Source organism: Polyodon spathula, chromosome 54, assembly GCF_017654505.1.
Source record: "Polyodon spathula isolate WHYD16114869_AA chromosome 54, ASM1765450v1, whole genome shotgun sequence".
NCBI lineage: Eukaryota > Metazoa > Chordata > Actinopteri > Acipenseriformes > Polyodontidae > Polyodon > Polyodon spathula.
Genome location: NC_054587.1, coordinates 459,937 through 487,118, shown reverse-complemented (window position 1 = coordinate 487,118; position 27,182 = coordinate 459,937). Strand labels below are relative to the sequence as shown.

The 27,182-nt window shown below is 45.7% G+C and overlaps 3 protein-coding genes across 3 annotated transcripts in view; all 3 read left to right on the top strand.

The window, feature by feature from the left end:
• Nucleotides 1–193: 193 nt before the first annotated feature.
• Nucleotides 194–7,147, top strand: LOC121307216 (carnosine synthase 1-like). The gene is made up of 7 exons (XM_041239354.1): nucleotides 194–291; nucleotides 2,318–2,322; nucleotides 3,134–3,344; nucleotides 3,576–3,665; nucleotides 4,209–4,669; nucleotides 5,061–5,350; nucleotides 7,126–7,147. Exons 2-7 carry the CDS (start codon nucleotides 2,320–2,322, stop codon nucleotides 7,145–7,147), a joined length of 1,077 nt encoding a protein of 358 aa, XP_041095288.1. The 5' UTR covers nucleotides 194–291; nucleotides 2,318–2,319.
• Nucleotides 6,814–10,673, top strand: LOC121307257 (carnosine synthase 1-like). The gene is made up of 4 exons (XM_041239422.1): nucleotides 6,814–7,211; nucleotides 7,416–7,647; nucleotides 7,759–7,997; nucleotides 8,289–10,673. The coding sequence occupies exons 1-4, from the start codon at nucleotides 7,161–7,163 to the stop codon at nucleotides 9,885–9,887; spliced, it is 2,121 nt and encodes a 706-aa protein (XP_041095356.1). The 5' UTR covers nucleotides 6,814–7,160; the 3' UTR covers nucleotides 9,888–10,673.
• Nucleotides 10,674–19,331: 8,658 nt separating this feature from the next.
• Nucleotides 19,332–27,182, top strand: part of LOC121307215 (cell adhesion molecule 3-like) — a 21,465-nt gene continuing 13,614 nt past the window's right edge. The window contains exons 1-2 of the mRNA XM_041239353.1: nucleotides 19,332–19,421; nucleotides 22,110–22,272. Coding sequence (XP_041095287.1) covers nucleotides 22,191–22,272 — 82 coding nt within the window. The 5' untranslated portion in view covers nucleotides 19,332–19,421; nucleotides 22,110–22,190. The remainder of the gene's footprint in view (nucleotides 19,422–22,109; nucleotides 22,273–27,182) is intronic.

Here is a 27,182-nt window from a genome sequence, read left to right as displayed (position 1 = left end):
TCTCTGTTTCTCGCTCACTCAGTCACTCATTCTCCTCTCTCCACCTTACACTGGCTCTCCCTCCCCCTGCTTTCTCTCTCTCCCTCCCCTTCTCTCCCTCCCCCTCTCTCTCTCTCTCTCTGTTTCTCACTCACTCAGTCACTCGTTCTCCTCTCTCCACCTGCTTACACTGGCTCTCCCTCCCCCTTCTCTCCCTCCCCTTCTCTCTCTCTCCTCTCTCTCTCTCTGTTTCTCACTCACTCACTCGTTTGGTCTCAGTCTATTTGTCTTGTGCTCTGCAACTGGACTACATGTGATGTAAAGAGTGTGGTGCACATCCCTAGTTAAAAAATTTTTTAAACATAATTGTGTACATTATTATATATATATATATATATATATATATATAATATATATAATATAATATATATATAGATATATATATATTAATATATTATGGTGGTGTGTTAGAAAATGTCTGTGGGTCTGACACGTACGTATTGCGTGCATAATTTTTTTACCAACAAAAATGGACTGAACTCAGTACCTGAGAACAACTCATTCTGGTTCGACAGGTGAGAGGCTGATCGTTAATCAAAATTAGAATTAGTATTATTATAATATTCTATTATGTATTATTATTGATTATATTACTATATAAGAAACATCTACCGTATAATAAATAATAATAATAATAATAATAAGTATTATTATTTGTAGCATCCCGTTGTATTATTTCAGTTTCAGACAGCGTTGCAGCATTTATGGAGACCGTAAACCAGTCAGGTAAAGTCACAAATAGTTGAATGTGGAGCCCTGAAATTGAAATTGGTAGATCAAGCTTATCAATTACAGTGTGCTGACAAGTTTGCACGGGGCTGCAATTTATTTAAGGTGTGTTTAAGAAGTCAAGGATAAGCGTGTTTGACGACAAACACCGGAGATGCTGATAAATGCGCTCGCTTTATTCTAAAGCCTCCTGCGTTTTATCACGTTTGATTTCACACGAGCGACAACAAACCAAGCCCACCTGTGCAATCCAGCTCCGAAAGAGAGAGAGAGAGAGAGAGAGAGAGAGAGAGAGAGAGAGAGAGAGAGAGAGAGAGAGAGAGCTTTTACTGCGAATAATAATGGCAGTTAAGAGGCCGTTTTGCATCAAGACTCTTGTTTTTCAATACGTTCAGTGAATTGCGCTTAACGCGAAGTATTCAGACGTAACTTTGGGATGAATTGCCGACTGTGATTAACGAATATTTATAACTATATATAATATATATATTATATATATATATATATATATATATATATATATAGATAGATAGATAGATAGATAGATAGATAAAATGTCTCAGTGTGACTCAAAACTGTTCTCCGTACAGAAGAGGTGACATTAACACAGACTTTATCTTCAATGGAAGCAAATCGACACTGTAAAAAAATAAAAATAAAATGCTATATTACTACAGTCTGCCGTATAACGAAAAGAAAAAAAACGTACAGATGCTTCAGTCCCTAAGCTGCACTAGCCGGTATACGCTGGCGCATAAGCCGGTGTTTGGTTGAAGGAGCAACACCTCGATTCACCAGCTTGTAAATAACGCGGGTCCTGTCGCGTCTTAATAGAGATGTGGGAGATGCATTCTCAGTAAAAAACAGTATTGTCAGGGACAGAGTCCAGCCGCCGGTAATCTAAAACTACTGTAACCAGAGATCGAGCTGGAACCAACGTGACCAGGCGACAACTGCAAGCTAATTCAAGTCTCTAATGACTGTGTGTTTGCATAGTGCTTACTTAGTGAATACACTTGCGCTCACACACCACTGCAATGCTCCTATGCAGCGTTGCGGTGTAAGAGGTGCTATAACCCTATTCCTAACCCGAACCCCCCAAAACCTAACCCTTTTCTGATAAAATTGCCTACTTGTATAATGTGAACAAAATTGCAAAACACACACGCATGTCTGTTTATCTATAATTGTTGGGTCTTCTCATTGACTCCCACTGTATTTTTATTGACTATTTCTAACTCCAGTCACACAAAACTCCACACAGGGCGAAAGTGGACAACAAACTTTTTCTAAGGCATATTTACACACTCTATATAAACAGAAAATATAGCCGATCCATCACGTAAACCCCTTTCTCCTCCAAAAAACTTGACGTTTCCCTAAAGGCAGTTCCTCGGAAAGTTGTAGGGTTATCGTTGCATTAGCACGCCGCTGAACTGCGTGACTTGCCTTTGTTTGAGAGACACTCGAACCGTGAAGGACACACGGACGCAGGGACTGACGGAAAGCGCAGTTTCAGCACACCTGTGTGTGTGTGTGCGGCTGTTCCACATGGCTGCACTTTTACCTGAGGGAAAACATACATTTACTGTAAATATCTCGTATGCTATTGTGTTGGTAACTAGCACCAAACACGATTCAGACAGCCCCCCTGAGTTTCAATCTGCATAGTTTTATATATTATACAGCAACGCCAAACACGATTCAGACAGCCCCCCTCAGCTTCAATCTGCATAGTTTTATATATTATACAGCAACACCAAACACGATTCAGACAGCCCCCCTGAGCTTCAATCTGCATAGTTTTATATATTATACAGCAACACCAAACACGATTCAGACAGCCCCCCTGAGCTTCAATCTGCATAGTTTTATATATTATACAGCAACACCAAACACGATTCAGACAGCACCCCCTGAGCTTCAATCTGCATAGTTTTATATATTATACAGCAACACCAAACACGATTCAGACAGCCCCCCTGAGCTTCAATCTGCATAGTTTTATATACTATACAGCAACACCAAACATGATTCAGACAGTCCCTCTGAGTTTCAATAGCCATAGTTAATAAATACAATAAATACAACTAAACTGTATGTTGCCTTTCCAAGATAAACGGATTCAAATGTACTTTTCTATAAATATCGCAATGCATTAAAAGTGGAGAGCATTTGGATAGACCTACATTAATATGGCAGTAAAAGAGGATTTGAAATACACTCTCGTAAAAATCAGCCATGATTAGAGTTAATCTTAAACTGCTCTAAATACACAATGCTTCCCTCCCTCCCTCCCAGTCCGTGCCTTTACCAGGGGAGACATTTTAGTTTAATCTCTCGCCTGATTTATTTTTTTCGGCAGCTTTCCCTGGACCCCCACCCCTGTGAATTTTCCCCTTTTGCAAAGGGCTCCCTGGACCCCCTCATCATCCCCCAGCCAGACCCCCAAGAGGGGGCGGGAGGGGCAGAGAGGGGCAAGGAGAGAGTGGGGCAGCTTTACAAACTCCTGCAAAACACTCTGCGTGAGGCGGGACTTCCTGAAACACGAGATCGAACCAGAGAGCCAGCGAGAGGTGAGAAGGGAGAGGATTGAGGAGCGAGATGGGAGAGGGGAGAGGGGAGAATTAGGAGGGAGGAGAGGGAGAGGAAAGGTGAGGGAAGAGATGAGGGGAGGGAGAGGAGAGCGGGGAGAGGGAAGAGGGGAGAGGATAGGCAGATGAAAACGAGCGAGGGAGAGGCAGAGAACCGAATAGACACATTTGTTTAAACCTGTGTGTTTGTGTGTCTGGGTGTTTCTATTCCAGTCGCCTCCAATTCAGACATCACCATCTGTGTGCTGGGATCCCCCCTGCCATACCTCTCCCTGCTGCTAGAGGGAGGCAGAGAGGCCCCAGGTAAGACAGAAGTCTGACACATTTGATGATGATGATGATGATGATATTATTATTATTATTATTATTATTATTATTATTATTATTATTATTATAGCAGACACTTTGATTAGAGGTAGCCCCCAAACTCTTAGAAACACACCAAGTCATTACAGAGACACGAAAATCCAATTCCTGACCCCCTATGGCGCCTCCCAGATCATTGATCCACCCCCCTCTAAAGGGGCGCTAACTGCAAGGTTTTTATAATGCGTCTCTGATCTCTTATTCTAGCAGTGCTGTCACTCGCTTGTTTACTTATTATTTACATGTTCTATTTTAACTATATTTTTATGATAACTGACTCTTACTCTCTCCTCTCTTCCCTCCTCACCCTCTTTTCCTCACTTCTTTCCCTTCTCTTTCCCCTCTCCCTTACTCCATCCCTCTCTTCTGCATCTCTCCTCTCTCCTTTCCCCTTTTTCCCTTTTCTCCATCTCCTCCTTCCCCTCTTCTCCATCCTCCATTCCTCTCTCTTGTCCATTCTCTATCTCCTCTCCTCTCCAGGTGACGTGCTCCTCTGCCTGTCTCCCTCCTGGCTTTCCCGCTCCCCCTCCCCTCTGCACCTGGGTTTCTCCTCCCTGTTCCTCCACCGGGGCATCTCCTTCGAGCTGGGGGGCCGCACCTTCCTCGAGGACTTCTGCCCCCCCCGCCGCGTCACCTACCTGCTTCCTGTGGGCGGAGAGGAGGGGCAGGATGTGACCCGGGAGGCAGACTGTCCCATGGGCAGCTCCCCGAGGCTGGCGGAGCTGCTGGGAGACACGCTCCTGACTCGGGTTCTGCTGGAAAGGAACCGGGTCCGCTGCCCCCCCACCCTGGGGCTGGTGTACCGCCCCCCCCGCTCGTACCAGACCGTGGGCACCAGCGTCACCGCGGTCAGTCTGACGGAGAGGGAGGGGCAGGGGGAGCTGGTGCAGAGAGAGGTGCTCAAGTTTCTGGAGTCTCTGGCTATGGAGCCGTACAGCAAGGTACAGTCCGGGACTGTTAAGAATTGGACCAATCATTGTGCTGTCGAGAATCACATGTCAGATTTCAACCAATCGCTGTGCAGTATTTAATAAAAGATCTAAATCATGTTCAGATAGTTTCTATACTACGGTAAAAGTCAGAATCTGGTCAATCTGAAGTTTTACTGGTAACTGTTAACATTTACCAAGGTAAAGAATTTTCTTAGGAATCTATGATTTTCCAGACAGTTAGCAAAGCTTATTGTTAGAGGCACTTCGATATTCTTGAGAATTAACAGTGAGTGTTCAAATCCTTCTTCTTAAATACACAGTATAACAAACGATATGAAACCCTGTTGGGTTTCCAAACCGTTTCCTCAGAGGGGGTGTCATGTCTCCTCCCGCCCTGCAGGTGGTGCTAAAGCCCAGCGGGGGGCGCTGGATCAGGTCCCAGCGTCCGGTGCGGTTCCTGGAGAAGCGGGACTGCGAGGCGGTCCGGAGGGAGGTGTGCTCGCTGCTGCCCCTGCTGGAGGAAGGAGAAACCGCGCTGCTGGAGGCCTTCTGTCCCATCATGTCTCCAGTGTCTCCTGTCCTCACTCAGACCTGGGACACGTACAGATGTAAGAGGAGGAGGAGGAGGAGGAGGGAGGGGGGGGGGAGGGAGGGGGGGGGGGGCGGGCGTCGGGCGTCTGCTTCCCAGACGTTAGCGGCAATCGGGGGGGGGGGTGGGGAGATTTTTTTGACGGGGGGGGGGGTGAATTGGGTTGTGTTGTCGTGTAATATAATCGTCTGCGAAAATAGGTCGCGTAATCGCTGAAGGTCTCTGATCCCCCCGACCCACTTGACGACGTCTCAATGATACGGTTAGCTGCCCAACGGGTGACGACGTCGCCTCGTGGTTTTGGAGTCAAACGTCTGCGCGAAGTCCGACAAGCCGTCTAGGTCCAGTGAACTCACTCAGCGAGTCCTTCCAGACGTATGTAGTCACTGAGAAGAGACGTCCTCAGAGAAGGTATCCTGGGAGAAAGCAAAACAAACCGTTGTTTGGCGCTTCCTACCTCGTGTTCCTCCAAGGAGTGAGGAAGAGGCCCAGAGTGCCCCCTGATCAGTGTTGTGTCACTCACCCCGACGACGTCTCCAGAGAAGAAGGTTATCCTGCGTAGCAAACAACCGCAGAAGCAGGCTTCCTGGCGTCGAGTTCCTCCAAGTCACACTCCGTGAGTCAGGGGCTGCTGCAGAGTCTCTTCCAATAGGACCTCGTTTGTTTGGCGTCTCGTCCGAAGGACGGAGCACAAGGAGGTTCAGTGACTCGCTCAGGGTCTCTCACACACACACAGTGAGTCAGGGGCTGCTGCAGAGTCTCTTCCAATAGGACCTCGTTTGTTTGGCGTCTCGTCCGAAGGACGGAGCACAAGGAGGTTCAGTGACTCGCTCAGGGTCTCTCACACACACACAGTGAGTCAGGGGCTGCTGCAGAGTCTCTTCCAATAGGACCTCGTTTGTTTGGCGTCTCGTCCGAAGGACGGAGCACAAGGAGGTTCAGTGACTCGCTCAGGGTCTCTCACACACACACAGTGAGTCAGGGGCTGCTGCAGAGTCTCTTCCACCGCGTTTTTTTTATAGACAGACACACACACAGGCAGAAAGACAGACATAACTCTCGCTAGACAATTCTGTTGTCAAGTTACCCGCCCCCCTCCCCCTAACTGAACAGGCTGGGGTGGTCTCTGGATTGAAGAGAAATGCGCAGGCCCCCTCTTTCTCAACCATGCCCCTGTCGCCTGGGAAATGCAGTCAAATCTAACGCTTCGGACACAACTGCGGGGGGGTCGCCTTTCCAAAGCCTTTCCAGCAGTCTTTAGTTAAGAGGTGAAACAGCTGTTAATTTCACGAAAGCAATCTCAGGTTTTTCAGGTGCTCTAGGTGTGTTCTCGTGCCTCGTTTGTTGTTTTGCAAAAGGAAGGAACTTTTGCTTTTTTTTTAAAAAAAAAAAAAAAAAAAAAAAAAATGTAATGATTTGATTAGTTAAACGAACTTTTTCTTTTTTTTTCTAAAAAGTTTTCTCTAAAGATTAGTCAAAACAAAAAGAGATTTGAATCAGACCTACCCCCCCCGAACCCCCACTGCCAATCCCCACCCCCCGGTATCTCGGTCTCCATTAAGAGATTCAATTCTACAATTCCTTTTTTATCTCTCTCCAAACGAAGGTAAAGATTACCTTGTTTGGTTCATTAGACACTCTCTTAATGGAACCCCCTTCTCTCTCTCTCTCTCTTCCTATCCCACTCTCTTTCCTCTGTAACGCCCACCTCCCTCCTCTCCCTCCCCTCTCCAATATTCTGTAAAAATTTCCATATTTCTTACCCCTTATCTCTCCCTACCCCATCCTCTTTCTCTCCTCTCTACCCCTCTCCCCTTTTCACCTCTCCCATTCTATCTATCTCTTTCTCCTTCTCTCTCTCCTCTCCCTCTCTCAGATGTGAACGTCCCTCGTCCTGACCTCTCTTTTCGGATGTGTGCCGTGGTGACCCGATCTCCCGAAGGACTGCCCCTGCTCAACCAGGTGAGGGCAGGAGGAGGAGAAGAAGGGGGGAATCAGGTTTGGGAAAGAAGGCAGGAGAAACCAGGGGGTGTGGGTGTATAAGGAGAAGCAAGAGAGGGAAAGATCTGGGGAGGATGGTGCAAAGAAAAGAGGGCAAGGTGGCGGGAGGGAGAATGAAAAGGTCCCATACCTGTCTCTCTCCTACATTCCCCTCTCCTCTCTCAGTTGGTGTGCAGTGTGGGTCGTTCAGACAGACCTCTTCGGCACGGCTCCTCTCCTCTTCAGTCTCTAGAGACCACTCTGCAGGACTGGGGCCTCTCTGACCCGGCCCAGTGCTCCAGCATACACAGCCAGGTGAAGAACACTGCTGAAACCTGCCTCCGTGTCGCCATGGAGATGGAGGCGGGGCTGTCACCGGAGCAACGGGGGGGCCGGGCGGTGCAAACGGACATGATAGGTAAGCCAATCAGGGAGCATGAAAGGGGGAAGGAGGAGGGAGTAATCTTGTATGTATTTCAGGAGTATCCCCCGTCCCCCTAACCCTCTCCCTTTCTCCCCTCTCCCTCAGGAGTAGACATGCTCCTCTCATGCTCCGGTCAGGTGGTCACCCCGTTCTGTCTGGGTCTCAAGCCGTCTCGCTGCCTGGAGAGCTGCGGGCTCTTCCTGTCCGGGGGCGGGGCTCTGCTGCACACGCCCCTCAGCCGCTCCCAGCGCTACATCATGGAGGGGCGGAGCCTGCTGATCATCGGAGCGGGCGGAGTCAGCAAGACCTTCGTGTGGGAGTCGGCGAGAGACTTCGGGCTGAAGGTGAGGCGGGCAACGGTGGTTACAGTGCTTCTCTCTCCATCGTGCTCTCTCTCTGTCCCTTTTCTTCTGCAACTTTTTCTCCCTTTCTCTCATTCTTACTCCCCACCCTTCTCTTTCTCTCCTTTCATTCATATCCTCCAAGCTGCTCTCTCTCCCGCTTTCCTTCTCCAACCTTCTCTCTCTCCCTCCTCTCTCATTCTTATCCTCCACCCTGCTCTCTCTCTCCCTCTTTTCTTCTCTCATTCTCAACTCTGCTCTCTCTTCCTCTCACGCTCTCTCTCCTCCACACAGATCCACCTCGTGGAGTCTGACCCCAGTCATTTCGCGGCCAACCTGGTCGCCACCTTCATCCACCTGGATCTGACCGACCACAAGCGGGACTTGGAGAACTGCTCCCGGATCTGCGAGGCCCTGTCCAAGCGCGGGATCCGCCCTGACGGCTGCCTCTCTTTCTGGGATGACTGTGTGGTGCTGGCGGCGCTGGTCTGTGAGCGACTGGGACTAAGGAGCAGCCCCCCCCAGGCCGTGCGGACCGCAAAACAGAAGAGCCAAACCCACCTCCACCTGCTGGAGGGGGCCCCTGAGGAACCCAGCCTGGCCGACTTCCTCCCACCCTCTTCCCTGGAACACAAAATCACCAGCTCTCCTCCTCGCCCTCCCCTTCGCCTCTCATCCCCAGAACCCACTCCTGGCTACTGTTACTCCTCTCCTCGCCTCTCCTCCCTGATCCGATCCGTGGAGCCCTCAAAAGGATCCATCACTGTCGTCGATTCTCCTTCTGCTTCTCCTTCAGACAACAACAGCATTTCCAACATCTCCAACAACCGAGCGAACCTCGCCAAGCTGTCCCGCAATCCCGTCCGGGATCCCTCGTCGGAAAAATCTGCACCCGGCGATAGAATTTCCGATCTCTTCCCGGATTCTCCTCTACTTTTACCTCTTCCTTCCCGCTCCGTTTGGGCCCCCTCCCCTCACATCTACGCCGTGCCCTGCTACCACCTGGAGTCCCGTGCTGACGTGGAGAAGGCAGCCCGGCTCGTTTCTTTCCCAGCCGTCATGAAGCTGGAGTACGGGGCCGGGGCGGTGGGAGTGAAGCGCGTCGACTCTGCGGAAGAATGCCAAGCCCACTTTGAAAAGATCTCCAGCGACCTCCGGGAAGAGACCGACTATCCGGGCATCGGGCTAGGCTGGGGCAATGCCATGACCCTGATGGAGTACCTCTCGGGCACGGAGCATGACGTCGATCTGGTCCTCTTCGACGGGCAGAAAGTGGCCGCCTTCATCTCCGACAACGGCCCCACTAGAGTCCCCGGCTTCACCGAGACGGCCGCCGCCATGCCCAGCTACCTCCGCCCTGACAAGCGGGCTCAGCTGGTCGAAGCCGCCCTCCGCTGTTGCCTGGGCTGCGGTCTGACAGACGGCGTCTTCAACGTGGAGATGAAGATGACCCCCACGGGACCCAGGCTCATCGAGATCAACGCCAGGATGGGCGGCTTTTACCTCCGCGACTGGATCCGGGCAGTCTACGGGGCTGACCTCCTCTTCGCCGCTTTCGCGGTGGCTTGCGGGCTCCGCCCCAGGATCCCCGAAGCCTCCCCGCCACTGTGTCATCTGATCGGGGTCATGTGTATCGTCTCCCAGCATCTCCGTGCCCTGAGGACCACCGCCAGCTCGGAGGTGCTGCGTCTCCTGCACTCCCAAGGGGTGATCCGTCTCAACCAGCTGGACGACGAGCTGATCTCGAGCGAGTACGAGGAGCCCTACTGCAACGTGGCCTGTCAGAGCCAGGATAGAGACGCCGCGAGGCTCCAGCTGCTCAGCATCTGCCAGATCCTGGGGATCGATTCTCCCGATTATCCCGTGTCTTATTTCTTGTCGGATTTTAAATAGTTAGAAGCCGGGGGAAGGGTTGGGGTTTTGTCTTTTGGATAGTCACAGCTTGAAGTATTTCATGCTTTTTTAAATCATAGCAGAAAATGGGGGGGGGGGAGTAAGCTCCTGCCTCCCCCCGCTCCTCCAGCCCCAGCCCCAGCCCCATCCCCATCCCCAGCCAGTCCTGGGTTTCGGAAAAGGGAGTTTGGGATTTTTGGGAAATTTTTCCATCATTTTAGCTATGCAAAAACTGCTCATAAAAGGTAACCCGTACACAGTCAGATTCTTGTTAAGAGTGGTGAAAAGGAGATACATATATATGGAAACCCAGGACTGGATGCAGAGGTTGTTCTAAGTTTCAAGTCCTTTAATTTTTGGATTTTTAATCCAAAAATAAATTCTTTCTTATAGACATACATATTAAAAAGTTGATCATTAGAAAAAAACAGAAGTTTATTAAATGGATTATGTAAATTTTACAGAAATATGTTTTAACTTTAGTGAGAATACAACAGTACAAACCCAAAAAGCCATTATTTCCTGCAAAAGTTTATCATTGAAATATGTATGGAAGATTATTAAATGCATGATATGCATTTTACAGAAGTATTTTGAAATTTGTTTATAGAGTACATCATTTTTAACCCTAAAAGCCATTCTTTCTTGTAAAATGTTATCATTGAAATATATGGCAGTTTTAAATGGATTATGTGCATTTTACAGAACTATTTGTAACCTGATTAAGAGTACAACATTATAAACCCTAACAGCTGTTATTTCTTAATAAAAAATAGATATCTTTGAGTTTATGGAAGTTTATTACAAATTGATTATACTAGGGGGGGTGAACTCTACATCATCAACAACTACTGATGCTGCTGCAGAGTCTCTTCCAATAGGACCTCGTTTGTTTGGCGTCTCGTCCGAAGGACGGAGCACAAGGAGGTTCAGTGACTCGCTCAGGGTCTCTCACACACACACAGTGAGTCAGGGGCTGCTGCAGAGTCTCTTCCAATAGGACCTCGTTTGTTTGGCGTCTCGTCCGAAGGACGGAGCACAAGGAGGTTCACTGACTCGCTCAGGGTCTCTCACACACACACAGTGAGTCAGGGGCTGCTGCAGAGTCTCTTCCAATAGGACCTCGTTTGTTTGGCGTCTCGTCCGAAGGACGGAGCACAAGGAGGTTCAGTGACTCGCTCAGGGTCTCTCACACACACACAGTGAGTCAGGGGCTGCTGCAGAGTCTCTTCCAATAGGACCTCGTTTGTTTGGCGTCTCGTCCGAAGGACGGAGCACAAGGAGGTTCAGTGACTCGCTCAGGGTCTCTCACACACACACAGTGAGTCAGGGGCTGCTGCAGAGTCTCTTCCAATAGGACCTCGTTTGTTTGGCGTCTCATCCGAAGGACGCAGCCAAAGGACCTCGTTTGTTTCAGTCTCGAAGGACTTCGCTCGCTCAGGGTCTCTCACACACACACAGTGAGTCAGGGGCTGCTGCAGAGTCTCTTCCAATAGGACCTCGTTTGTTTGGCGTCTCGTCCGAAGGACGGAGCACAAGGAGGTTCAGTGACTCGCTCAGGGTCTCTCACACACACACAGTGAGTCAGGGGCTGCTGCAGAGTCTCTTCCAATAGGACCTCGTTTGTTTGGCGTCTCATCCGAAGGATTGAGCGCAAGGAGGTTCGGTGACTTGCTCAGGGTCACTCTGGTGAAAAGAGTTTGCATCACACACAATTCTAGGTGATGCAAACATTTTGGCCACAGCTGTGTTGTGTTGACCCCAGTTTTTGTTTGTTTGTTTGTTTTGTTTATTTCTGTAAAGACAACATACACCTTTCATCCCAACGATTCCAAAACACTTCACACACACACACAACAAAACCATGAAAACCAGTGTCTTACAAAATGCTATCGAACTGAGAGAAAGGAAACTGAGAGAAAGGAAGAAACAAGAAATGCGGTTTTAATTAGAAAACTTGAAAAAAAAAGTTTGCAAAAACAAATATCAGAACAATGAAAAAAGTATAAACACAAAAAATCGAAATAAAATTGGACTTATACATAAGCTAAAATTGCAAAAAGGTTAAAAAAGAAAAAAGATCCAAAAGCTTTTATATATATATATATATATATAGTCTTTTTTATCCAGAGAAAAAAACGTTCACGACTTTGGAAATCTGCCACAGTCCCGGATAAGGGAAGCTGTGCAAATCAAGAGAAAGAAAACCGTTTTGACGAAGCGGCGCTTGGCTCCGGACCATCACTTGTTTGGGACACAAAGTGGCCATTCAGCTGAGAAACTAAGAAACCAAGTCACCCGCGCCGAGAGCCACACAGAGGGGAGAACCGCGGAGAAGCATCTCGCCAGGGCGGTGAGGCAATCCATTAAGCAAACACAATGCTGAGGCTATATTGCAACAACAGAGTGGAACACGAGCCTAGAGAGGTTGTGCTAGATTAAGTCCTCGTTACTCGCTTAGTTGGTTAATTGACCCTCACATCTAGAATACTGTGCTGTTCTGATCAGCTGACCTCATTACCCCCCCGAGATTCTCAGCCCAGATTCTAGGGAACCCCCCCCCCCCACCCCCGTGTCTGCTGGTTTTGATTCCAGCTGAGCTCTTAATTACTGAACCAGACCCTTCCTCGAATCGATCACTTGCTTCACCGATTGTTAAGGGTCTGGCGAACTGAGAGATCAGCTGGAATGAAAGCCGGCAGACGCAGAGGGTTCCTCCAGGACCGGGGTTTGGGAACCCCAGACGGGACAGAGAAGGACATCGAGGCTGAACCTTGGACTCAATTAAGCAAGGACAGCTTAAAACAATTCAAATCTCTTCAGAGTAGAAAGAGAAGGGAAAGAGGTCACTTAATCATCAATATCTAAAAGACTTTTTTTTTTTTTTTTTCAATTTCATTACAATTTGCTCAATGAATAATTTAGAGATAATCTGTAACAGACACCTGAACACTCTGCCGCTCTCTCTGGACCGGAGCTGGATACCCCCTTTGGTCTAGATAAATCCCCAGACTTGAAGTTTAGCACAGAGAGAGCAGAAACGGAAGCTACCTAAAGTTTAGAACAGCAGTCCTGTGCAAATTAACTAGAACACCTCCAGATGTGTCACTGATATCCTTTATCTACCAGCCTGCGCAAAAACACCTCTGGGTGTGAGGATTTCAATTCTCGCTCAGTAATCAGCGATACAGAAACACACCCCTGTGTGAAAATGTCAGAGCGCTTTGTAATAAGGCGTCTCCTGCGTTTGATTGCGTGTGGCTCCGTGTTCCTCTTCTCTCACTGTTTGAAATGAATTGCAAGTGTGGTCTGTTAAAGCCACCTTCTTGACATAGTACTGTAGTTCTGTGTGTGTGACGTTTTAATACTGGAATCAAGAAATGAAAAGGCAGCATTTCTAGCAATTGATCCTGTGAGCATGCACAGACTTCAGTGTCCATTTCTTTCCTTACCAAACCTGTCTGGTAACCCAGTCTGCTTTAGCTGATTATGTTTCCTTGACAGCTGTAGTTTAATGTCACCGCAAACCCTGCATGCTAATCGCTTCTGGAATTGCAGGCAGAGTGACAAAATTGACCGGTGGAAAATTGTTTGGGAAAATACCGTATCGCGTTGCCGCCAGCGCGCTCCTTGTGTTACGATGAGAGAGGTGACGTCAATCAGGTGCCACAAGAACGTTCCCCAATAAATGCAAAGTCTTCAATTTCTCCAGGAGTTAAAGGGTTAATTTTTACTGGAATGTACAGCTTTGTTCTATCTGAGACAAGAGAACGATCATTCTGCAGTTCTGTAAACTGAAACCATACGATACATTTTTTTTTTTTTCAAAAAAAGAATTCTATCTTTATACAGAAACACACTTTCCTGTTACACAACTTGAATGGCAAAGCTAGAGTTTAATGACGATGTGAGGGTCAGTAACGTTAGACTGACGCATGATTTGAACAGGGTAAGGAAAATAGTTTCTCATTTACACTCAGGTAAACACATATCTGCTTAAAAACAAAAAAAAGAAACATCTTGACAACTGAACGAAAACATTAAAGAAACTTTTTTTTTTCTTTTAAACACAAACAGCAGCAGAGAACATGCAGAGGGTTGGCAAGCCAATGAGATCAATCAGTAACGTATATCCATCGCTATAGAAATTATTGATCTTTTATGGTTACAATTAGTCAAGTCTCTTAAAAAAGAAACAAGTCGCGTTTATCAAAATCTGTGACATTAAAAATGTTTTAAAGTCAAATGCAATAATAATAATAATAATAATAATAATAATAATAAAACTAGACTGGACTGGAATTACATTGTAACTGCAGTTTAATATCACTGGACTGGGCTGGAATTACATTGTAACTGCAGTTTAATATCACTGGACTGGACTGGAATTACATTGTAACTGCAGTTTAATATCACTGGACTGGACTGGAATTACATTGCAGGGCTGGTAATCAGACTCCTGGAATTACACAGCAGGACTGTGATCCATTGTCCAGGTTTAATATCACTGGAGCTGGACTGGAATTACCCCTGCAGTGTGTATCACTAGACTAGGCTGGAACAAGCTCAGGTGTGTCTATCATTACTGGACTGGAACTCCTAGTGAAAGTCCAGGTTTTACTGGATCAGCACTGCTGTGCAGCGGGAGTCTGATTATTAAACTCCTAGTGAAAGCAGGACTGGATCACACTGCTGTGCAGCGGGAGTCTGATTATTAAACTCCTAGTGAAAGCAGGACTGGATCACACTGCTGTGCAGCGGGAGTCTGATTATTAAACTCCTAGTGAAAGCAGGACTGGATCACACCGCTGTGCAGCGGGAGTCTGATTCCCATCCTTGTAGACAGACAGACAGACAGACAGACAGGTCCCTGATCGACGCCTCACCTCTCAAATCCTTGGAATGTGTTTTGCATCCCCTCACCTCCTCCTGGGTCACGTGATCGATAGACACTTCTATTTCCTCTTCTTTCACCTGTACCACATCCACGTCAAACAAACCCTCTGCGATCTGGTCCGGGTCCAGCCGGGGGATGTCCTGCTTGATGTCCTCCAGTTCCATGTCCCCCTGGACGCCCGTCCCCTCTTCATCTTCATCATTATCATTATCATTATCATTATTATCATCTGCTGTGCGATTAAAAAAAACTAACTTTCAGGGACAAATCTCTGATGTTATGCTGACCTCTTGTGGGAAGAGGTGGTATTACAATGAAAATTAAAATTTATTTATTTCCCAGACCCCTGCTTTATCCCAGGAGACTCACCCAGGTGTCACAGGACAGCACGGATGAAGACTTTACTACTACTGCTAATAATAATAATAATAATAAAATAATAATAATAATAATAATAATAAAGAAGGTCGCGGGAAACAAAACCGGATATGACGCGTCCAAGTTATTTTAAAACGTGATTCAGTACTAAGAACCAGGAAGCAATGGTCGGGCACTGAATGGTAACGTCCTCAAATGACGACAACAATAACAACAAGAACAACAAAAACAACAATAAACATTATTTAAAACACCGCCACCAACACCGTTCACTTCTGCCGGCAGGAGGCTCGCTTTCTCCCTCCACGTCTCGATTCGAGATAAAACATCCAGAAACTGTTTGAAACAATCAAGACTGAACTGCTTCGACCTGCCGGGGGGGACGGGGGGACGGGGGGGACGGGGGACGGACGGGTCGGAGTCGGAGTCGGGGGACGGAGGGGGGGACGGAGGGTCGAGGTGCGGCTGGGCGAGTCTCGGCGCAGCCGGGGGACGGAGGGGGGGGGACCCAGCTATCGATAATGTTGTTATTATTGTGTTGTCTCTGCAAAGCGATAGAGAGGGGGGGGGGGAAGAGAGATAGTGTGGTGTTATAAAGAGAGAGAGAGAGAGAGAGAGAGAGAGAGAGAGAGAGAGAGAGAGAGAGAGAAGAGAGAGGAGAGAAGAGAAGAGAAGAGGAGAAGAGAGAATTAACCCGCATAGTTGTTTATCTTTGTTTATTTATAAGCATTGTTTATCAGAAAAAAAAATGTATTTATTTATTTGTATTTTAAAATGTCTCAAACGAAAAAAATTAGCTGCAGAGACTCTTCCAACAGGACCTCGTTTGTTTCTCCTTCAAATAAAGCAGAAGTTAATTAAAGACACGGGAGTCGAGGCTTTGACAGCGTGGCCCGATGAGAAGTCTCACTGTGACGTGACGTGATGTTTTTGATTGACAGTTTCTGACATACTGACATGGAACACTCCGCCTGATATGTATCATATTACAACATTTTCTTTGCAGATTGTCTTCCCGCTGATTTGGGGGTACTCAATATAAAAGGGATGGGGGGCGGACGGGGTGGGTGTTTGCCAAGCAACCAAGAGGAAGCCAGGTAGCCAAAGTCCGGTTTTCTGTCCCCTCAGATCCGCTGGAGCATGAAAACCAATGGAGCACGCCTGGTTGACTTTCATCCCGAGACGTCTTTATTAACAGAAAACTAACGAGCCAAAATCCATTTGAGTGCCGGTCCGTTCCGCTGTGTGTTTTATTCAATACGTCGCTTCCCAGAATTGACTTGGCAGAATCGCCATCTGTTTGGAAAACGGCCCTAAAAAAAAAAACAGCCATTAATAAATAAGGGTGGCTTGCTCGCTCTTTGTTTTTCAGTTAACCTAAACTCTGCCTTCCCGCAATAGAGGCGGTTTGTTTACGGAAAGAGATGGGTAATATTATACTGATAGGTCCGGTAAAGCACAGAGAGGTCTGGTAAAGACTAGGGATGCATTGTAAAGCACAGAGAGGTCTGGTAAAGCACAGGGAAGCATTGTAAAGCACAGAGAGGTCATGGGAAGCATTGTAAAGCACAGAGAGGTCTGGTAAAGCATAGGGAAGCATTGTAAAGCACAGAGAGGTCTGGTAAAGCATAGGGAAGCATTGTAAAGCACAGAGAGGTCTGGTAAAGCACAGGGAAGCATTGTAAAGCACAGAGAGGTCTGGTAAAGCATAGGGAAGCATTGTAAAGCACAGAGAGGTGAGAGAGAGTAAAGCTAGGGAGAGCAAATAAGAATAATTAATATAGGTAAAAGCAAAAAAGCATTAAATTATAAAAAAAAAAAAAAGCAATACAAAAACACGATAAAAGAATAACAAAAAAATTAAATTACCAAAATAAAAACAATTTAGTCACACAATACAAGGCAGCAAAGAAAAAATACCAAAAAACAAAAAATTCATTTAAAAAAAAAATAAGAAAATGAAGAAAACAACAACACCTCAAAACATAACAAGATTACAAAAGCATTGTAAAGCACAGAGAGGTCTGGTAAAGCACAGGGAAGCATTGTAAAGCACAGAGAGGTCTGAGGGTTGAGTCCACCCTAATTAAGTTATAGCGCAGAACCTTTGTCATGAGATCTACCTTGGAAACACTTGAACAATATCAATGAGTCCTGGTCAGCTAATGGACAACAATTAGGAGAGAGAGAGAGAGAGAGAGAGAGAGAGAGAGAGAGAGAGAGAGAGAGAGAGAGAGAGAGAGAGAGAGAGAGAGAGAGAGAGAGGCGAGATGAGTGTAGCGAGGTGCTGGAGAAGGGAGAAGGGAGAGGAGAGAGAAATGTTCAAATAAGGGTTTTCTGTCACCTTCCGCCAGACAGGTATTTGGTAGGTCAGGAGTCTGAGTGAGGAGACACGGGCAACACACTCCCCCGCCCTAGTCTTTCTGAGAACCAGTTGCTGTTGACAAACTTTCTGAACGCAACTGTCTCCTTGCCTATTTATAAAATCTTAGTTTAATCTTAAAATTGATTTTAAAAGTGAACTACACGAAGCACCGGGCTCAGCCACCGACTCACTGTGTGTGTGTGAGAGACCCTGAGCGAGTCACTGAACCTCCTTGTGCTCCGTCCTTCGGACGAGACGCCAAACAAACGAGGTCCTATTGGAAGAGACTCTGCAGCAGCCCCTGACTCACTGTGTGTGTGTGAGAGACCCTGAGCGAGTCACTGAACCTCCTTGTGCTCCGTCCTTCGGACGAGACGCCAAACAAACGAGGTCCTATTGGAAGAGACTCTGCAGCAGCATCAGTTGTTGATGATGCAGAGTTCACCCCCCCGTAGTCTCTGGAAGTCGCTTTGGATAAAAGTGACTATAACTAACTAATTATAAATGACCCGCGTTCTAAATACACACACACACACACACACACACGGCAAATACACACACACACACACACACACGCACACACATTGTAACACGCCGCAGCACAATGTGAATTATTTCGCGCCCAAACCTTTTAAAATCCGTTCACCGCCTCCCTCCCACCCTACCTCAGACGCTACAGATTGCTTTTGCTGCAGTGAGAGAGAGAGAGAGAGAGAGAGAGAGAGAGAGAGAGAGAGAGAGAGAGAGAGAGAGAGAGAGAGAGAACAGACCGATGCGTTGCAGAATTCAACCAGCTTAAAACAGGGACACGCCTTTCTCAGTATTTTCCTTTATTTGAGACTGAATGTGACGTTCTGTTATGTACATACCCAGCCAGCCAACACCCAGAAACACGTCTATTCTATTCCTATGCAACCTCCCCGAATATTTACACTATATACTATAATAATACACACACACACACACACACACACACACACACACACACACACACACACACACACAACACACAGCTGTATCTCCCTCCAGTCTGTGTGCATATTCCGCATGTGTTTGGCGACAACATCTGTATTCTATTTTCGGTATCTGTCTTTACTGCGTAAGGATAAGTAGACGTCACAGGAGGTACATTCGGCTGTAGGTATATCTATCTATCTATCTATCTATCTATCTATCTATCTATCTATCTATCTATCTATCTATCTGATACGGTTTTCCTGTCTTTGCGTTTATTGATCGCATAGGGTCACCAGCTGTCGAAATAGAGGAGAGAGAGAGAGAGAGAGAGAGAGAGAGAGAGAGAGAGAGAGAGAGAGAGAGAGAGAGAGAGAGAGAGAGAGAGAGAGAGAGAGCACTCAAGCAAGCATCTCAAGGAGTCTACGTACAGCATTCATAGAGAAAAGCCTTTGGGCTATACCGCTTGCAGAATCGCTCTACTAGAATGAGCAAGGTGCGCGCATCAATCTCCAACCAGTCTGAAGGGCCGGCTTCGCTTCGCTCTTTTTTTTAAAAAAGGATATCTACAATATAATTCCCGATTATCATTAAATAATTATAACAATAATAACACAACAGAGACGTTTCGCTATCTCTCTCCTCCCATAGTCTCTCTCTCACACACACACCTCAGAGAGAGAGAGAGAGAGAGAGAGATGAGAGAGAGATCTCTCCCTCCCTCCCTCTCTCTCCCCCCCTCTCTCTCTCCCCTCCTCTCTCTCTCTCTCTTCTCTCTCTCTCTCCTCTCTCCCCTCCCTCCCTCCCCTTCTCTCTCCCTCCTCTTCTCTCTCTCTCCCCCCCCAGAGAGAGAGACGCCGTGTTGCCGAAAGAGAGAAGGCAAAGAGAGAGAAAGGCGAATTAACGCAATTTGGGATCCAACCCAGCAAAAATCGTGCAGGTAAGCAAAATGCAATAGTCGCTTAATACTAATAATAATAATAATAATAATAATAATAATAATATAAATAATAATAATAATAATAATAATAATAATATGAGGTGCATGTTGGAATCTATCTTTAAATGCGTTATATTCTGCAAAAACAATTGTGTATATCTGAGGTGTATGTATCTCCTATATAAATATCATAAATTCTGACCGTAGATAGATTTACAGATAGTATTTAACATTTCAATATCCATCTGTCTCTAATATGTCTGTCTAGCTTCACTGTAGGAGCGTTGTAAAGGTAAGGAGGACAGTAGATTCAGATCGGTATTGTTGTGGTCCCCCTTATTCTAGAATCTAAGTGAGGGGGCTGGGGAGATGGGGGTTCGAGGGGAGGGTGGGGGGGGGATGGGGAGATGGGGTTAGAGGGGGGGGGGGGGGGAAAAAGAGAGCATTATTTTAACGAAAGAACGAGCTCTTAATTGCTTCCCTGTCTCGGTGCGCCTGCGGTCTAGCGGTCCCTGTTTAGGGAAACCGAGAGAGGTTGGGTTCTCTTTTATATTATTATTTTTGAGAAAGAAAAACAAGGAGAGAGCTTCGGTTTTTCGGAAGGAGATGGGGGGGGGGGGTGGGTGGGGGGGGGGGGGGGTGGGGGGGGGGGGGGGGGGGGGGATTGTGGGGGGGGTGTGGGGGTGGGGGGGGTGGGGGGGGGGGTGGGGGGGGGGGGGGGGGGTTGGGGGGGGGGGGGGGGGGGGGGGGGGTTGGGGTGGGGGGGGGGGGGGGGGGGGGGGGGGGGGGGGGGGGGGGGTTGGGGGGGGGGGGGGGGGGGTGGGGGGGGGGTTTGGTTCAAATGCCCCAACCCCCCACTCCTTCTGCCTTTACCCAAAACCGCCTCTCGTCCATTTAATGTGTTTGAGGAAGAGGATAGCGAATGAGGTACCGATAATGACATCATTTAAAACAGACAACAGACACACATACACACACACACACACACACGCACACACACACACCCGTTATCATACGACACAAGATATATAGATATATTTCCGTATTGGGATTATACATAATGTTTCGTTAGTTTTTAGCTGAAAAGGAGAATGGATCATATTATTACTTAGTACAATATTGGGGGTGTATATTATTATGGATATATTATCGTTCTGTATCAGAATATATATATATATATATTATATATACTAATATATATATCTATAGATCAGGGCCCATAATAATAATAATAATAATAATAATAATAATAATAATAATATGAACTAGGAGGCAACACCATCCATTGAATAAATACAGAATAATAGGCGATGAGGAGCGGAGGAGAGGGAGGGGTGGAGGAGGAGGAGAGGAGGGATGGAGGGTGGGGGAAAAAGGGGGAACATTTTTATATAGATAGCTAGGCAAAGAAAAGGAGAGATGGAAACGTACGGGGATCAATCAGAAGGGTGGCAGTAGATTTAGGAAATGCGGGGGAATTAATGGGCATATATAGAGTGAACTCCCTCAGCTTCATAGAGTCCAGTGAAAGCTGCTGAATAATGTTCCCTTGTTATCATATTGAATTGCACCCCCTCTATATAGAATGAACTCCCTCAGCTTCATAGAGTCCAGTGAAAGCTGCTGAATAATGTTCCCTTGTTAACATATTGAATTGCACCCCCTCTATATAGAATGAACTCCCTCAGCTTCATAGAGTCCAGTGAAAGCTGCTGAATAATGTTCCCTTGTTAACATATTGAATTGCACCCCCTCTATATAGAATGAACTCCCTCAGCTTCATAGAGTCCAGTGAAAGCTGCTGAATAATGTTCCCTTGTTAACATATTGAATTGCACCCCCTCTATATAGAATGAACTCCCTCAGCTTCATAGAGTCCAGTGAAAGCTGCTGAATAATGTTCCCTTGTTAACATATTGAATTGCACCCCCTCTATATAGAATGAACTCCCTCAGCTTCATAGAGTCCAGTGAAAGCTGCTGAATAATGTTCCCTTGTTAACATATTGAATTGCACCCCCTCTATATAGAATGAACTCCCTCAGCTTCATAGAGTCCAGTGAAAGCTGCTGAATAATGTTCCCTTGTTAACATATTGAATTGCACCCCCTCTATATAGAATGAACTCCCTCAGCTTCATAGAGTCCAGTGAAAGCTGCTGAATAATGTTCCCTTGTTAACATATTGAATTGCACCCCCTCTATATAGAATGAACTCCCTCAGCTTCATAGAGTCCAGTGAAAGCTGCTGAATAATGTTCCCTTGTTATCATATTGAATTGCACCCCCTTTATATAGAATGAACTCCCTCAGCTTCATAGAGTCCAGTGAAAGCTGCTGAATAATGTTCCCTTGTTAACATATTGAATTGCACCCCCTCTATATAGAATGAACTCCCTCAGCTTCATAGAGTCCAGTGAAAGCTACTGAATAAATTTACATTTTTATAAAAGATTTTAAAAACTGTCAACTGCATGGAATAGTGATTTTTCCAAATGTCTGAAAGACAAAAATCCATTTTTTCAAAGACAAAACCCACAAAACTTGGTCGTGGGGGTTTAAAAGAAGTTAAGCAACGATGATGCAAATCTACAGACTTGAGTCAAAATAGAAATTTTGCTTTATTCTATTTCAAATTCTATTTTCTTTTTGTTGTTGTTGTTTTGTTGTTGTTTTTTACTTTTTTGCAGGGGGATCCCGAGCTGGGAAGAGCGCAGATTTCGTTTTTTCAACTCGTTCCGTTCATCGGATTACAGTGTCGAAATACAGAGATGACGTCTTCCACACATCACACCCTCCTGCTGTTCTGTTCAGCAACGATTCTGGTCGCCCATGGCAACTTGGTGATGTATGGTAAGAGTAATAATAATAATAATAATAATAATAATAATAATGACAGTTGTGGGTACTTTTGTCGTTGGATGGTGAAAAAAGTATATTTTTTAAAGTAGGCAGCTGTGCAATCCTACGGTTCATTGGCTTGTTGATTTTCCACAAAAAAAAAAAAAAACATCTAAAGCCGTCCTTCCCTCACCTTTGGACCAGACATTTTCGTATCCCTGAGGTCTGGTAAAGCATAGGGAAGCATTGTAAAGCACAGAGTGGTAAAGCATGTCTGGTAAAGCATAGGGAAGCATTGTAAAGCACAGAGAGGTGTGGTAAAGCATAGGGAAGCATTGTAAAGCACAGAGAGGTGTGGTAAAGCATAGGGAAGTAAAGCATAGAGAGGTCTGGTAAAGCATAGGGAATCATTGTAAAGCACAGAGAGGTCGGGTAAAGCATTTCGTAAAATTTCGTGCTCTAGATCCATGTTCCCGTAGCATGTAAAGCACAGAGAGGTGTGGTAAAGCATAGGGAAGCATTGTAAAGCACAGATAGGTCTGGTAAAGCATGGAGAAGCATTGTAAAGCACAGAGAGGTGGTAAAGCATAGGGAAGCATTGTAAAGCACAGAGAGGTCTGGTAAAGCATAGGGAAGCATTGTAAAGCACAGAGAGGTCTGGTAAAGCATAGGGGAAGCATTGTAAAGCAGATTTACTGCTCTGGAAGTAGGGACTTAGAAATTGTAAAGCACAGAGAGGTCTGGTAAAGGGGAAGCATTGTAAAGCACAGAGAGGTCTGGTAAAGCATAGGGAAGCATTGTAAAGCACAGAGAGGTCTGGTAAAGCATAGGGAAGCATTGTAAAGCACAGAGAGGTCTGGTAAAGCATAGGGAAGCATTGTAAAGCACAGAGAGGTCTGGTAAAGCATAGGGAAGCATTGTAAAGCACAGAGAGGTCTGGTAAAGCATAGGGAAGCATTGTAAAGCACAGAGAGGTCTGGTAAAGCATAGGGAAGCATTGTAAAGCACAGAGAGGTCTGGTAAAGCATAGGGAAGCATTGTAAAGCACAGAGAGGTCTGGTAAAGCATAGGGAAGCATTGTAAAGCACAGAGAGGTCTGGTAAAGCATAGGGAAGCATTGTAAAGCACAGAGAGGTCTGCTAAAGCATATTAAACTTGAAAACTGCAAAATCCTACTTTTATAAAGGTGACTGGATATTCTACTATAAATCAAGGAGAGAAAAAACCAGGGGTAAAATAAGCAGGTGCTTTAAAATCAAACATACAAAAAGGTTATATTTGGAAGTGGAGTCGACACCATCTGTTCCGCGATGCCATGTGAGAGAGAGTGAGAGCGACGTGTCAAAACTGCAGCAGAAAAACCCTTTAGAATAAGAGCTGGAGAAAACCAAACACTGTGATCAGAAACCAGACTGCAGAGTCTCTTCCAATAGGACCTCGTTTGTTTGGCGTCTCGTCCGAAGGACGGAGCACAAGGAGGTTCAGTGACTCGCTCAGGGTCTCTCACACACACACAGTGAGTCAGTGGGCTGCTGCAGAGTCTCTTCCAATAGGACCTCGTTTGTTTTGCGTCTCATCTGAAGGACACGTCTCGTCCGAGGACCGGAGTACAAGGAGGTTCAATGTGACTGCTCAGGTGTCTATCCACACCTACAGTCCCATGGAGTCGGGGGGCTGCTGCAGAGTCTCTTAGCCCAATAGGACCTCGTTGGTTTTGCGCGGAGCACAAGGAGGTTCTGTGACTCGCTCAGGGTCTCTCACACACATACAGCGAGTCAGGGGCTGCTGCAGGGTCTCTCACACAGTGATTTCAACCTCTTGGTATCCAGACCCCTTTTCTTTAAGCGCTGGGACCAGCCAGCCTCAGCCAAACTACCAACTCTTATATCGAACAAAAAAAAAGCTTTATTAGTTAAATGACACGTTGATTTCCAAAGCTCTAAACATTTCATTCTTTTATGAATCAGAGTGTCACTTTGGAACTCTCTCTGGACATGAGAAGATGTTTGTTTGGTTTTTTTTGTAGATGATTTTTTAAAAACTAAAAGTCAAATCACTCGGGAATAGTTTTTTTGTTTTTTTAAAAGGGTCGTTAACTTAATAACCCACTCTTGTTAACGATGCTCTTTCGCTGTGCATTAGCTATTGAAGCTGCCTTTAAAACGATGCAGCCAGGATCAATTGGCACGAATCAGAATACATTAAGGGGTGAAGTTTAAGTCAAGTGCTGTCGTTTTACGACAGTCAAATGTGACATTTTGTCTTATGTAATTTGTGCTTTACAATGCTTCCCTTTGCTTTACCATACCTCTCTGTGCTTTTCAATGCTTCCCTATGCTTTACCAGACCCTCTCTGTGCTTTACAATGCTTCCCTAAGCTTTACCAGACCTCTCTGTGCTTTACAATGCTTCCCTATGCTTTACCAGACCTCTCTGTGCTTTACAATGCTTCCCTGGTCTTTACCAGACCTCTCTGTGCTTTACAATGCTTCCCTATGCTTTACCAGACCTCTCTGTGCTTTACAATGCTTCCCTATGCTTTACCAGACCTCTCTGTGCTTTACAATGCTTCCCTATGCTTTACCAGACCTCTCTGTGCTTTACAATGCTTCCCTATGCTTTAATGCTTGTCAAGGATAGCAATGCGTGCTTTATAATGCTTCCCTATGCTTTACCAGACCTCTCTGTGCTTTACAATGCTTCCCTGTGCTTTGAAACTCAAGGGGTGTCTGAATCATGTTTGGCGTTGCTGTATAATATATAAAACTATGCAGATTGAAACTCAGGGGGGTGTCTGAATCGTGTTTGGTGTTGCTGTATAATATATAAAACTATGCAGATTGAAGCTCAGGGGGGTGTCTGAATAGTGTTTGGTTTTGCTGTATAATATATAAAACTATGCATATTGAAGCTCAGGGGGGTGTCTGAATCGTGTTTGGTGTTGCAGTATAATATATAAAACTATGCAGATTGAAGCTCAGGGGGGCTGTCTGAATCGTGTTTGGTGTTGCTGTATAATATATAAAACTATGCAGATTGAAGCTCAGGGGGGCTGTCTGAATCGTGTTTGGTGTTGCTGTATAATATATAAAACTATGCAGATTGAAGCTCAGGGGGGCTGTCTGAATCGTGTTTGGTGTTGCTGTATAATATATAAAACTATGCAGATTGAAGCTCAGGGGGGCTGTCTGAATCGTGTTTGGTGTTGCTGTATAATATATAAAACTATGCAGATTGAAGCTCAGGGGTGCTGTCTGAATCGTGTTTGGTGTTGCTGTATAATATATAAAACTATGCAGATTGAAGCTCAGGGGGGTGTCTGAATCGTGTTTGGTGTTGCTGTATAATATATAAAACTATGCAGATTGAAGCTCAGGGGGGCTGTCTGAATCGTGTTTGGTGTTGCTGTATAATATATAAAACTATGCAGATTGAAACTCAGGGGGGTGTCTGAATCGTGTTTGGTGTTGCTGTATAATATATAAAACTATGCAGATTGAAACTCAGGGGGGCTGTCTGAATCGTGTTTGGTGTTGCTGTATAATATATAAAACTATGCAGATTGAAGCTCAGGGGTGCTGTCTGAATCGTGTTTGGTGTTGCAGTATAATATATAAAACTATGCAGATTGAAGCTCAGGGGGGTGTCTGAATCGTGTTTGGTGTTGCTGTATAATATATAAAACTATGCAGATTGAAGCTCAGGGGGGTGTCTGAATAGTGTTTGGTTTTGCTGTATAATATATAAAACTATGCATATTGAAGCTCAGGGGGGTGTCTGAATAGTGTTTGGTTTTGCTGTATAATATATAAAACTATGCAGATTGAAGCTCAGGGGGGTGTCTGAATCGTGTTTGGTGTTGCTGTATAATATATAAAACTATGCAGATTGAAGCTCAGGGGGGCTGTCTGAATCGTGTTTGGTGTTGCTGTATAATATATAAAACTATGCAGATTGAAGCTCAGGGGGGTGTCTGAATCGTGTTTGGCGTTGCTGTATAATATATAAAACTATGCAGATTGAAGCTCAGGGGTGCTGTCTGAATCGTGTTTGGTGTTGCTGTATAAAATATAAAACTATGCAGATTGAATCTCAAGGGGGGTGTCTGAATCGTGTTTGGTGTTGCTGTATAATATATAAAACTATGCAGATTGAAGCTCAGGGGGGCTGTCTGAATCGTGTTTGGTGTTGCTGTATAATATATAAAACTATGCAGATTGAAGCTCAGGGGGGTGTCTGAATCGTGTTTGGTGTTGCTGTATAATATATAAAACTATGCAGATTGAAGCTCAGGGGGGCTGTCTGAATCGTGTTTGGTGTTGCTGTATAATATATAAAACTCTGGGATTAGACTGTCTGGATTAGACTGTCCTTCTGTCTCATTAAATCTCCATCTGTTCATTTCCGTGAAACAAGAGATAAAAATCAAACAAATGTGATGCAGCAAGCAAGAAGAGAGAGAGAGGAGAGAGGAGAGACAGAGAGAGGAGAGAAGACAGAGAGAGAGATGGAGAGACAGAGAGAAAGGTTTTTATTTCCCCCTCTCTCTTTCTCCCCCTCTCTTTCTTGTCGCATCGCAGAAAAAAGTATTCTTTCCAAAAAAAACCAAAATCTCATTGACTGCCTTCTGCACAGTTTAGTACTGAACGGGCTTAACAGTTTATTTCAGGAGAGCTGTCAGCTTGCATTACAGTGACACTGATGAGCAACAGCATACTGTGCTAGTCTTGCTGCTCTGGGAGCACTGAATATCTCTCTCATCTCCTCTCTCCTTTCTCTCATCGCTTCTCAGCTAAGAGATTATCTCTCCTCTCTCTCTCTCTCTCTCTATGTGGGAGGAGAAGGCGCAAAACTTAGGAGTACAGGGGATGCGAGAATAAAAGGGGAAAGAGGGGTGAAGAACGAGAAGGAAAAGAGAATAC

Excerpts from the sequence above, each read along its gene's own strand:
- LOC121307216 (XM_041239354.1), top strand. Across the intron at positions 3,345-3,575 it reads AACCAGAGAGCCAGCGAGAG|TCGCCTCCAATTCAGACATC; the intron begins GTGAGAAGGGAG and ends TTTCTATTCCAG. Across the intron at positions 4,670-5,060 it reads CTATGGAGCCGTACAGCAAG|GTGGTGCTAAAGCCCAGCGG; the intron begins GTACAGTCCGGG and ends CCCGCCCTGCAG.
- LOC121307257 (XM_041239422.1), top strand. The coding sequence starts at position 7,161 with ATGTGTGCCGTGGTGACCCGATCTCCCGAAGGACTGCCCCTGCTCAAC. Across the intron at positions 7,212-7,415 it reads GACTGCCCCTGCTCAACCAG|TTGGTGTGCAGTGTGGGTCG; the intron begins GTGAGGGCAGGA and ends CTCCTCTCTCAG. Across the intron at positions 7,648-7,758 it reads GGTGCAAACGGACATGATAG|GAGTAGACATGCTCCTCTCA; the intron begins GTAAGCCAATCA and ends CCTCTCCCTCAG.